The sequence below is a fragment of the Oreochromis niloticus genome, linkage group LG5 (genome assembly GCF_001858045.2).
Source record: "Oreochromis niloticus isolate F11D_XX linkage group LG5, O_niloticus_UMD_NMBU, whole genome shotgun sequence".
NCBI lineage: Eukaryota > Metazoa > Chordata > Actinopteri > Cichliformes > Cichlidae > Oreochromis > Oreochromis niloticus.
The window spans coordinates 16,187,123-16,200,577 of NC_031970.2; the positions used below are offsets into that span (position 1 = coordinate 16,187,123).

Consider the following 13,455-nt stretch of genomic DNA (forward strand, 5'->3'; position numbering starts at 1 on the left):
TATAGTATATTCAACTATGCAAACAAACCAAACCAAACATTACAGAAAACTCACCTTGGAAAAACATTTATTGAACAAGATGTTAAACTGTATCAGTACATGTTGTTGGAGCTCAGACATTCAAAAAAAAAAAAAAAAAAAGAATTCGAGTCAATGCTTTCTTTTGCAAAGGAAGGCATTTAAAACAAAGAATTACAGATTATCATGTTTTAGGGATAGACTACAATAACAGCACCATATTTACAGCATTTGTTAAGAGTCTGCTTTTCTGTTACTGGTATGAGAAAAAAAAAAAAAAAAAAAAAACTACCACTCCCTCTATACCATGTCACAGTGACCTGACCAAGACTAGTAAAATAAATAACCAAACCAAAAAAAGAAAATATAAAATGAAATGGTGACTTTAATTAAACAGTTAAAAAAATGTAAAACCAAGTACTCATTTTCAAAGCATGCAGGGCAAGACAGAATTTAACAAAGAAAAAAAAAAAAAACCCCAAACAAACAGAAAAAAAAATGACAAGAAACAGTTTACAGCTTTCTTGATCATTCATCAGACCATTATGAACTCAACATGGCCGACCTTTAACTGCCATGAGCTACCCAACAAAATCTAAAAAGAAAACAAGACTATAAAAATGTACTTTTTTATAACCATAGCATAAGCCGGTAGATGAGCTTTCCAAGATCTTCATTTCCTCTCGTTAGACCGGGAACGACTGTAAAACAAATCAACCAGTGAATAAATGCAAAATTGCTGGGGAAAAAAATTGTTAGCTTAATATTAAGTCTGAAGTTCAAGAACAATAAATATAAAAATTCTTTTGTTTTACCTCCTCGATCGTGAGAAGGATCTTGAGCGCTTACGGTTCTTCTCTCTGGAAGCAGACCGATATCTGCGTCTATCTCTTGAAACAGACCTGAAAGAAAAAATTTTAAACTATTTTTATCATTTACCACAGACAAATGTGTGGCAAAAATAAAGACAAATGGTGCCATGGCTACCTGCTGCGGCTGCGGCTGAGGCTCCGTCTCCTTGGTGATCTACAATGTAGGGGATGGGGGAGGAGTAAAAAAAATTAAGAAGAAATTTTTTTTTAGAAATATTAAGGGAGCATATTTAACATTTCCCATCTCTAATACAACCTTTGAAATTTTTTTATTTTTTTTTTTTTTTTTTTTTATCCCCACAGAAATATGGGTTACATTTGGAAACGTGGTTACACGTACTTCCTGGTCTGTTAAAAGAATGATCATCTGTATCCATGAACTGGTCAAGTGTTTATAAGGAAACTCTGTCCAATGAACACAAATCATGGAGCAAGATATCAGAATGTAAAACAAAATCAAGGCTCGGCATTAAGGTTTGTCTGAGAGAAAGACCAAACAAATTATGTGACTGCTTTTTTCCTTTTTTAAACCAAGTATAAAAACATTCTTCAGTCATCCATCTATTGTGATACTCCTTGTGCACAATGATCCCCAAAAAAGTAAAATACCTCTTTTAACAGCTTTGTTGAAACAAAGGAAAGATTGATTATTTTTGTTTTTTGTTAAAAGAAACTTGGATGTGGGACACATCCTGAGGCAATGAAAACTTGGGTAACCTACAAGTAAAGGGTATTTAAACAAAAAACAAAAAAAAACACATTAAAACTGCAAAGAAAAAAAAGTTTACCTCCAGTAGTTATCACTCAAGATATCTTAATGTCGAGCCCTGAAAATGCACTCAGTAGCACAATTACAATGAACACCAGATAAATGTAGTTCATTTTTGAAATGGAAATTAAAGAATGATGGTCAAAGTTCCTTGACCGATTTTTGCACCACTGCACTGAATTTTCTCCAAATTACATAACTGCTGAAGAAAACTGTCAAGCAGCTATGAAAGTTAGATTAAGCATTAAAACTACAAAGAGCAGGATAAAAGAAACTTACTATTTTTTGGGGAATTGGACAAGATAGAAATGACGCAAGGAAGCCAGACTGATGGTGAGGGAGGTCGAATTGCAGAGAAGATTTGCCACAAGATGCAAATGTTGGAGATATGAAGTTGCCTGGTGGCTGGTTCGAGGGGGTAGTTGTAGATTTTCCCTGCCTTTTTTGGGGGGTGGGGGATGGGAAGGGATGTAAGCCAAGGGCTGTCCCCGCTGATACAGTAGATGTTTGGAGAATAGAAAGAGTAAAGACGCTGATTGGCTGATAATGTGAAGTGGACCGCTGTCGATTGGGTAAAGGTTGGAGGAAGGAGGAGGATGCTGGGAACTGCATGCTCAGGAACCAAAAGCTTGGTGGAACCTGACGACTGGCGGTGCGCCTGGGTCATGTGACAACACCAGCCAAGCTGATTTGGGCTCACTGGTCAGCAGTCACATGATGCTGAAAGAAGACTAGTTGATTGACTCAGATGGTGAGAAGCGTGGTGGTGACTCTGAAACGGGGTTCAGTTTTATTAATAGATGGCAACTGAACTCAGAAAAAATATAAATAAAATTTACACCTGCAGAATGTAAGTGTAAAAATATTTGATGGGAGATGAAGGCCTAATTATGCTTCTGAAGATGTCCTTGTAAAATAATATCACTCTGGCAGAGCTTGTTGTTTCAATAGTTATATTTTAACAAAATGAGTTAACCATTTACATAAGCTGCCACTAACAAAATAATATACGCTTGAAATGATAAAATAATGAAAAGAAATTGTATCAAAACTATTATTTCAATCATCGTGGGATCAGGGGCTGTATTCACAAAATATCGGAATGTAGCTCTCAAGTGGCCAATTAGTAGAAACATGAAAATGAAAAAGTTAAAAAAACAAACAAAAAAAAACCCCAAAACAACCCATCACTTTCTGAGTGAAAACTGAGTGGGAAAAAAATGAGTGAAAACTGTAATGAAAACGTCTTTTTCCCTTTGCTTTAGTCTGGCACTTTTAGTTTGCTTAAAAAAAAAAAAAAAAAAAAAAAAAAAAAAAGGTATGACACTTTGTGAATACAGCCACAGACTTTTTTTTGTTTTTACTTTTTAAAGAAATAAAAAAGGCAAGAACGCTTGAATGCAAGTGTGCAAACAATTTGTTTCAAGCTGTCAGAAACTTGACTCCTTGCTTAGTTTCAGTTTAGACTATGACAAAACTAAAAATAGTCTGAGATGCTAAGAGATGACATTTTTGCCAATATATATGGCCATTCAGTAGATCTAAAACTGTTTCGCCAAAGTCAGAAGCTGAAAAGTAAGTGTGTATTTAATGAATGTCTGCTTTGTCATTTGTACTCTTATTGAACACTGCAAGTGAGAATGTTGTTAAAAAAAAAAAAATCAAAAGTGTCTACATATAAAAAAAAACAAAAACAGTAAAATAACTGTCAAGTAGGAAATGCATACCTGCGTCTAACAGGAGGACTGCGTCGCCTAAAATCATCTCGAGGGTATCGGCTCCAGGATGGAGGAGGGCCACGGCTCCTGGAGCGCTTTTCTCCAGTGGATAACTCAACGCGTACTCGACAGCCACACATGGTTCTGAACAGAAGTCAACAAATGAGCGGAAAGCAATGCAAAAAAACAAACCACAACTACTAATAAGTGTAGCACATTGAAGGAGTTACCTGCCATCCAATTCCCTCACAGCATCTGAGGCATCTCTGGGATCTTCAAACTCTACAAAAGCAAAACCTGGGGGATTCCTGGCAACCCAAACACTTCTTAGAGGACCATAGTAACCAAACGCTCTTTCTAACTCCGTCTTATTTCCATTGTTTCCCAGATTCCCGACATAAACCTTGCAGTCGAGGGGACAGTCTCGATGAAAAGCAGGGTCTTAAAAGTGACAGAAGCACAAACATACATCAAACGATGAAATAGAACACATTATGTATCATTCATCAAAAATGTGCAAATTAAATGTAAAAATATGTTAACAATATAAAGTCAACTAATGCCATGCCTTGTTTATTTTTATTTCACCAATTTTCAACTTCTTTTTTTTTTGATTGAAAATAAAAAAATTAAAAAAAGCTGGGGTGATTTTGTTTTGCTTTTTGTAGGTGATAACAGAGGAAGTTCAGTCTACCGCCCTGCTTCTTAGACCAAGTCCACAGTAAGAGCTTAAAGTGCTGTGAAGTACTACTTTGAGATCATGATAGTGATGGAGCCACATGTAACTAGAATGTGAAAAAAAATGACAAGACAGCATGAGTCCACCATGACACAGAACAAACGGTGGTTGTGGCTTGTAAATGTGTCAGATCACTGAAAAAGAAAAACTGTTAAGTGCTTGCATGAGCAGCTGAACTTAAACACACTGCAACCAATACACAAAACACAGGCAGCAGGTTAATTTACAAATGTTTTTGCCTTCTTTAACTTCTTGTGTAATGTGCACATATTTAGAGAATAGAATCTTTTACTGACAAACTCATTCACTGGAGTCACCATCTGTTAGCTTTGCAGTGTTTGAATTAGGGGCTGTGTCCAGCAAAGTGCTTTTTGCCTGACGATAATGCTAGGCACTCCTCTGAAAACGTCCAGCTGAGAATACTTGAGAGCACTTTCAAGTCACCGCACATTTTCAGCAGAGACGATTTGATTGCTATGATACATAACATCTACTTTACCTGACTGCTGCTGATCTGCCTGGTGAACGAACCTTTCTTCTAGACCTTGATAGTTAACATCAATATTGTGGTAGACATGGATACTCAGAGAAGCAACATTCACTTCTCATCCATTGTTGCTCAGATGGTTGTCAGCATGTGTGCAATGGGAAAACCAGTCTGCATGGCATTTGTCCCAGTTGTGCTTGACGGGGTAAAAAGTGACAAGCACAGCTTTCTACTAAAAGTTGAACATCTTAAGGCCTGGCAACCAGAAAAACACCCCAATCAAAAAAGCTTGGGAGAGATGCTCAGTGACCCATTGCTGCTGGCGTTTTAACAATACCATCAATACATGCCACTCCTATTCCAAGCAATTCCAAGAGCACTGCTCTTAGGAACCACACTGGCCTCAGGAAAAAAATACTTTGGTCTTTGGACACACCCCTTAAGTTCACAAATACTGTAATTCTTGTCACCTAGCACGTCCTGTGTTGTTTCATGGGACTCCAGGCCACCTCCCTATTGCAAAAGAAAGCAAGAAAAGCTGCACAACTAACTTTCTAAGAGCTGTTGTCATACCTCCCATTTCAAATTTTTCTTGTTTAAGTCCGACACTCTGTTGTCCCTGAAAGGAAGAAAAAACAAAAACAAAACACTATTACAAGAAGCAGTTACAGTCGAATAGCCCCGAGAACAGTTAATCCATTGCCCCATTTTAAAGCCACCTGACTGGTATCAGTGAATTGCTATATTTGCATTCACTTTGCAGCACTACAGAGCCCTTTCTAACAAAGAGTCTCATTCAGGTTTGAACATGACCAAGTTGCTTAGAACTACAGTAGCTAAGCCTCAAAACAGACAGAGCTCATCTTTTTTCCCCATTTTCTCTCTCTTTCCCTCCATATATTTATATAAAAAATACATCCTTTATTTGGCGGGGGGTGTCTCTTTAGCACTCCAAATCCCATCCATAAAGGTTGGTGCTTTTTGGATGAATGGTGAATAAAACTATGTTGTTTATTTTGGCCAGAGGTATATAACATATAATACAATTATAAGCTAAAAAAAAATGGGGCGGCTTCGATTATCAGACTCCTGAGCCTTAACACTGGCTACACATTTCCAGGCTAACAGCACCAAAAATAGTTCGCTTTAGCTTGATTGTTGACGGGTAACATTATATTGGATTTTAGTTCATCTAAAAAGACATTTCCTCTGAATATTACACATTACTTATGAGTCCAACTTTTCATCCGAACGATAATGCAGCAAAGTTTTCCCCCCACCCCCAAAACCAACCATGCGAGCATTAACGTTACGCTAGCAAATTTAGCATTTATTACCGCGAAACGATTTACAAAAGAATTCATCACGATGCGAATCGGCATACTCGCCGAATTCACACGAGAAACGCGTGGAAGACCGAACCTACCTCCCAGTATGGAATATAACTTACCCTTTTACAGCTAAAACTCAACAAAAAACCACTGGCAGAAGATTTCACGCTGCTCGTTTGAGCAGCAGGCCTAGCCTGTTAGCTTATTAGCGCCTCGAGTAAAGCGGAAGACAGAGGGGAAAAAAGAGAAAAAGCCCACTCTTCTTCTGCGTGTGTAAAACGCGGAGAAAGGTCTATACTGCCACCTACTATACCAAAGTGGAACGTCTGCCACAACACGTTAAACTGGCAAACGTGTGTGATCTTCACCCGGTTTTAGTAACAGAAAAATGTAACCACATAAAGTTTAGAAAATTTTACGTGACTGAATTTTACAAAAAGCGCCTTTACTTCCATCATCACATCATCATATTTTAATATTACTGTTATTAATATTAAGGTTATTTGTTACTTTATAGGATAATCAAGGTATAATCAAGTGAACCAAGATGCTATTAGTCTAAGGAGCAACTGGACTTTCGTGAAGACGTTTCACTTCTCATCCAAGAACCTTCTTCAGTTCTAAAAAGCTGCTGTTACATTGAGTAAAACTTCATAATCCTGCCCCGCGCCACTTTAAATTATATCTACACTGTTAAAATCAAACTCAAAGCAAGTGTATTCATAAAGGACATTTTTTGTTTATTTGTAAAGCTCAAGTAAAATGAACAACCATATAAAAAAGGGGATACAAGGTGAACTAGTAAAACTATAGCCTAGCTTTACGTGTAAAGTATGTACACCATGTACTCTGTCTAATGCAATAACACTTATTTTTAAAGTGATCTAAGAAAAAAAAAGTGTTATAACTGTGGAGATAGGCAGTGGGTTTTCTGGCCAGATGTCATCTTTTTGCTTCTGTCCTCTTACTGATGCTTTTCATTTCAGACCTTATCTGTGCTACAAGGCTGAAGATTTTTTTAACATCTGTTCTTGTTCCTGTGTCCTCTAGCTGGTAATCTTTTTCAGATATTTTCTGCAATACTATATTTCCCCTGTGTAAACACGTTAGGCTCTTCTGCCTGAAAAAAAATATTCCTTTCTTCCGCCATGTCAAGCTAACCTTTGAAAAAACAAAATGTCAAGATGTTCATATTATTTTGACATTTTAAACCCCATCACCTAATGGAAAAAAAAAAACTTCAGAGGTGTTCAATGGAAATAACTGAAACTGAAAATAATTAGTCAAATGTTTGTTTAAATAAAAGTACAAACACTGTCAGAGGACTTGTAGTGATAGCTACTAGTGATTGTAGTGATAGAATACATATACATATACATGTACATATACTCATAAGTCCATTTACTCAAGAATAAATGTTATAATGCTTGTACTTTACTTAAGCATTTTCATTTTATGCGCATGACACTTCTACACCACTCTAATTCAGTGTTTGTGAGCTCTACAACAAAAAAGAAGGATTTTACAGTGTTTCCTTTAAACTCTTGACACCCTAGTGATGTAACACTTACTTGAAATAATTCAAATTTGTGTAGCAATTCTTGTTTCTTCTTTTATTTAACCCCTTTTTCAAGCATCTCACAAACACTCAGCCTCAACTATGAGCCTGACCTTTTGACTGTCCACAGATTTAAAAAGGAGAGCAAGAAAACATGAGAAATTTGATTAATGTATTAACGTTTGGCTGCAGTAATCACTATTATGACAAGAAAAAGCACAGACTCAAGCACGAAGCCACCGTCTACAGAAAAAACACTGCAAATGTTTTTGCTGTGGTGCATAAAATGTAGTCATAGTACAGATATGATGTTTTCTATCTTCTGTGACAAGAAACGCACAGTTTGCTCAGTTTGACCTTAAAAAGATAAAGCAGTGCAAAAACAGCTGCCTGCCATTTAGTAGTTACATAGGAACACAAGTAAATCAACAGACAGGGCTATTGCTCAACACATGTGACCTCTTAGAAGTGTGCAGGTGGGTGGGTAGATAATGTATGTACACTTCCCGTATAGAGGCACATTCAAGACGTAGTGTGGAAAAGGGGGAAGAGTTGTGTAACTGAAGCCTTTATGCATCTATGACCATGAGGCTTACCTCAGGTCACAAAGGGGCACTCAGAGAAAAATTAGCAGCTCAGTCTTTATTTATTGCACGATGGATGGATGAATAGGGAAGCTTGTTTTACTTGTTCTCAGTGTTACATGTGCTTGTTTTACTTGTTCTCAGTGTTACATGTGCTTGTTTTACTTGTTCTCAGTGTTACATGTAACCGTATGTGTAATCTTTAATTAGACACATATTGGAAACATGAGTATTTCATTTAAACCTGTTGTGAAACATCCTGATTTGTATCCCATTCTGACACAGTTTGTGATAATGGTGTTGTGATTTAACCGTCTAACATGTCTGGATAAAGCCTTTTAGATTCAAATTAGTTTTTGAGCAATTAGTCATTTCAACCTCATGCTTTTGGTTAATGATTGCCTGACGTGACAGGTTAAATTGCTATGTACTAAATGTCTCAGTAATTGATACCATATGAAATAATTAAGAATAAGAACCCTCATTACCAAAAGTTTGTTGTCAGTGACACAATTTCATGATAATTTGAAGTCCCACTAACCCTTTTTCTGTACATGAAGTTATTGTAAAGTATTAGTCATCCACTAAATAATTTCCCTCCTGACCTGATTAGAGCCCAGTTCAGTTAAAAAAAAAAAGTTTAAAGTAATGATACCCCCGCTCCACAGACTGAGCTTGTTCAATGAAGGTAAAATGCAGAAAAGACCACAGAGCGTTGTTATTGGAGGAAATCTCTCATGTGTCATAAACAGATATATTCAGCTGCCATTTTATTAGGTACACATAGCTTAAAAGTACACTCTGTCCTAACTGTCAGTGAAACATCCTTTCATAAAGCAAATAAGGGAAGTTTTGACTCTGTGTTATGATTAATTTGAATGTCGCAGCTGGTTTTATAATACTGATAGGTGTTTCTATCACTTTGTTCATTGAGATCAACAAAATGAAATGCAGAAACCAATTTGGGATTTTTAACATAAAAAAATAAAATAAAATAAAGTCTCCTTTACAGTTGCGTTCTGTTTGAGATTTAAATTCGATATTTCCTGTGGTAGTCTACTTAGAAAAGATCTGATGTATATATATAAAAAAAAAGTCTTCAGCTGATTTGAAATGATTTCAAAAATGTTTCATTTTCTCCAGGACTCCAAACAAGCTATTAAGCTCCCGTTTTTCTTTTAACTCAAAAACAAAAAGAAGTTAATATCTTTCAGGACAGTTATACAAAGTGATAAATGTCAAACATAACATAAAACACACCAAAACTGAACTATGCTGACAATAAAACACAACCTTTTAAGGTTTGTGTTGACATGATGAAAATAGTACTGCTGTTATTCATTTATTTGGGGCCCTTGGCAGACACAACAGTAAAGAACTCCTGCTTCGAGGGGGGGGCAAAAGTTCAGGGATAAAAGGGATCACTCGGGAGATTACTCCCCTGTACATAACACGGATGCCTAGAACACAAACAAAGAGCATTATGTTGCTCAGCCTGTAGCTGCAGAGCGCATGTTTGTGTGACAGCAAGTGCTTCTTTAACCTCGCCCTCACATTTGCCTTTTGCTTCACCAAATGAAGCATTAAGCTGCCTTTGTTTTTCCGTGCATATATTCCCCCGCTGCCATAGGGTTCTCCTTGTAGCTATTTAAATGAATCATCTCTTTTTTCAAGCATCCACTCAGCACAGTGTTTTTCAATCAGATTAGTACAGCACATTCTGTTCTGTTTCACTTCCTGATGACTGTGCAGCCCGTATCCCTGAATGAACTCACCCGCGTGCTTCTGGTTACACCAAGATACTCATTCAGACAGACGGATTCTTGCAACTGCCTGTCAGATTTTTGTACTTTACACAGTATTTAGCAAAATCTGTTAAGCACCTATCAGCTTTGCTGTTTACTGTTTTGTTTTAGCAAAGATTAAATGACTTTCTGATGCAAAGTGATAGGTAAGTAGCAGTAAGAAGGCCACTAAGTTCTAAAAATAAGTTACAGCTGCATCTATGTCCCCATTATATTTATATAAAACAGCCACAGACCATTGATGTAACCTTTGACCATCTAATTTTCATTTTCTTCTTCTTCTTTTTTTGTCTCTCGCCTGCCTGGGTGCTTTCACCAGAACAGAAACAAGATGTTCTTGATGTTTCAGGAAGGAAAACAACATCTCAAGCCATGTGTCACTATACATATCTATTCATGCATCTCAGTTCAGCCCAAGCCTGTTTAGGTCATTTTGACCTCCAGTTAAGCATTACAGTGTAGGGAAAAAGAAGAGAGACAAAGCAACCAGGACACCACAGTTCACGAATTTTGGTAAAACAAACAAACCAACCTTTGCCTGTGCAGGAGTTAACCGTCCTGACATGGTGTTTTATCTTAAATAATCAGTACTTTTATTTTAAAGGTTTCATGCGGGCACTGAGACATAGTGAGGTTGTGTTTTTACATCACACGACCACATCTTTCTGTTTCTGTGCTGTTTTTTTCCTCCTTTAAATGTGAATAACATGTTCTAAAACACATGTGTGTGAAAGCTACTTTCTTCCGATAACCAGATGCTCAGAAGATTACTCACCCCAGCTGACAATATCCCTGTTGCGTTTGCAGAGTCAGGTTCACTTGTGTTATGTCACCTATATAATTAACAGGATCATCATGTTCCCTCTCAATAGCAGCTTGTTGTCTGCCAGCAGTGTGGTCAGACAGTATCCTTACCACCTATAATGGTGGGATTCATCATCTAGAGAGACGAGGCTCTTTGAGCATCTCGGTTCTATAAAGAAAAGTTTTCCTCTCGCTGTCTGACATGAACAAAGTTTGGTTAACTTCTCGTTAATGATTCAGTCATGACATTAATTCGAGGCATATTTTATAGTTTTTAATGCAATAAATGTGATAAACATAGACACAAGAAGCAGCCATAAAGCGTGTCATATTTTCAGCACTGTTTATTGACATATTAATGCCAACATCCTCAACTGCAAAAGCACAAAAGCAAGGCCATAAAAATATTTTATTGCTATGGATTTTAGCTTCTCTTATCTCCAAAGTAAATGTGTCAGTAAAAAAAAAAAGGTTCATCTTAGGGATGTGAAAGAGAAAACATATTAACTATGAATGTGATAATAAGCAAACACTTGCTTTAATCAAATCAGGGAATATAAAAAGCCTAGAAAGGAGATAAAGGCAGGGCTGTTTGAACACAAGATTTCGTCAGCATGCAGAGTGTGAGTCTGGGGTTTCCACATGATGAGAGTTTTCTGCCTCCTTACAGGCTGTTTAGGAGTCGTGGTCAAAATATACTCAAACACATGCCCTTTGGAGAAGAACATGACCACTGTGAAAAGTTTGATTGCAACATAAATCAACTCCTGCTGGGTTTTTATATATATATATATCATCCTGATAATATTTTGAAATATTATATTAAAATACTTGGTGTTGTGTCTCTCATGTTCATCTCTTTTGGTGTGTGTTTAGTACTTCACTACTATTTTGACTTCTTGTATATTTCAGGTGAAAACTGTCTCTTCCTGATAACTGCGGTCTTTGTTGACCAGAACAAAATTTGACTTGCAAAGCATCCTTCATAAAATGCAATGCATTTCATGCTCACCTGAAGCAGGTTGGCTACTTTAACTTGTTATGTAACATATTGCTTCACAGTGAGCACTTTAGGTGTGTGTTAGATGTGACACTTTTTTCTAATCCTGTTAATATGGAATACATAATGAATCAAAATGACTTCAGTAACTAAAAGACATTTACAATTTTGAATATTTATTATTTTATTCTTCATGTGGATTTCCAGGTTAAAAAGCACCTCCCAAATTATAATGTGTTTATAGTGCCCCATTACATATAGTAACACTTAGACAAGGGTATTTTTTTTTAGGTTTTTACTTTAATTAAACTTTGAAGACTTTAAGAAGAACTGTACTTCACAGTAAGTAATTTTCATTTTGTAATTTACTCAGATACAGTAGCAATTATTGGACTACAGTAATGGGTTAGACAGGTTTAACATACAGGTGCTCCAGTGAGCATCCACATCAGAGTAAAATACTGACAAAATATGAAAACTATTGTATCGGGAGGTTAATGATTAATTGATGATTAATAATGATTTATAGGATGAGACAGGATTAGGCATATTCACCATCTGTTCTTGGTTTATTACATTGACTTATCATTCAGCACTTTGTCAGGGACTGCCCTTATGTTCCCTCACAATGAGTACTTCTACTTTTAATAATGACTTGTATTTTTTTTATCACAGTGCATATAGCCTATATTTATAGGAACTTATAGTTCCCAAAATTTGACTTGCAAAACAAGAGTTAATAGAATATGATGCACATTACTAGAATACCATAATACTAGAATCACACACAGCACCATCTGAACCGTGTTTATACATTTAAATGGACGCCTAACACAGGACTTTTCACTCTAAGTACATCAATATGTGTTTGTACTTTAATAAGATTTAAATAAAGAAAATGTCTTAAGTTACTGGTTTGACAGCAAAACAGCTGTCGCCAAGATTTTACTTGCAAAGTTAGTAAAACAAAAGCTAACACCTTGCAGTGAGAATAGAGAATTAGTATGTAACATGAGGAGCATACACAGAAAATCATCTTTTATATTTGACTTTATTTTTATATCTAACTTGGTTGAGTGGTATTTTTTCCAACTAGTAAAAGATCTTCATACTTTGCTGCAAAGCCGTAAACACCACAATAATGTAAACACAGACTGTTTGGGAAAAGATGACAAATGATCTCCGCCCAGTAAAAATGCCAAAATGGAAAAATACCACCAGGAATTAATAAAAGAAACAGTAGTAAAAAATAACATGCATGCGCTTTTGTTGAAGTCCTTACCCTGAAATAAGTTACAGAAAACTGTCCTTTAAGCCATAAAAGTCTCCGATAAGCAAAGACGCTACTTCCCCCCCCTTTTCTTTGTAAGTCTACAGAAACAGTGCGCTAATCCGTATCACCGCGCGTCTTATCGGGCAGTGAGGTGTGCTTTTACTTCGGTGATTACACATCCTCATCTGTGTCTGCAGGCGGGCTGTTACACAGTACTGTTGATGATACGTGTTGTCAGCTGAGCGGGGAGGACAGCCTGCTGCGGTACAGGCTGTTCCCGGCCTGGCTGTCTCGGCACGGAACGGGTTACAGGTCAGGGTGTCTATTGGAACACAGTGTTCTCATCAGCAGCGGCAGCGGTACAGCTACAGTACAGCCGGAACATTGTGTTACTTTGTGGCTGCTTTCCAAGACCTGCCCTTAATTTTACTCTAAACGTCCTCCCACAACTCTACCCCCCCCCCCCCTCTCTCTCTCTTTTCTTTCTCTGTGTGCTT

The 13,455-nt window shown here is 36.9% G+C and overlaps 1 protein-coding gene across 2 annotated transcripts; it reads right to left on the reverse strand.

Moving 5' to 3' along the window:
- Positions 1-50: 50 nt before the first annotated feature.
- srsf3a (serine and arginine rich splicing factor 3a) lies at positions 51-13,154 on the reverse strand. 2 transcript variants are annotated; one of them, XM_005453567.4, is made up of 7 exons: positions 12,968-13,154; positions 5,177-5,222; positions 3,608-3,818; positions 3,387-3,521; positions 1,006-1,044; positions 834-920; positions 51-719 (listed from the first exon to the last, which is right to left on the reverse strand). In XM_005453567.4, the coding sequence occupies exons 2-7, from the start codon at positions 5,181-5,183 to the stop codon at positions 692-694; spliced, it is 507 nt and encodes a 168-aa protein (XP_005453624.1). In that variant the 5' UTR covers positions 5,184-5,222; positions 12,968-13,154; the 3' UTR covers positions 51-691. The 2 variants fall into 2 exon arrangements, with proteins under 2 accessions (XP_005453624.1, XP_003448396.1); XM_003448348.5 differs by lacking the exon at positions 12,968-13,154 and adding an exon at positions 6,054-6,210.
- Between the last annotated feature and the right edge of the window lie 301 nt (positions 13,155-13,455).

Excerpts from the sequence above, each read along its gene's own strand:
- srsf3a (XM_005453567.4), bottom strand. Across the intron at positions 1,045-3,386 it reads AGTCCTCCTGTTAGACGCAG|ATCACCAAGGAGACGGAGCC; the intron begins GTATGCATTTCC and ends CCTACATTGTAG. Across the intron at positions 921-1,005 it reads CTCAGCCGCAGCCGCAGCAG|GTCTGTTTCAAGAGATAGAC; the intron begins GTAGCCATGGCA and ends TTTTTCTTTCAG.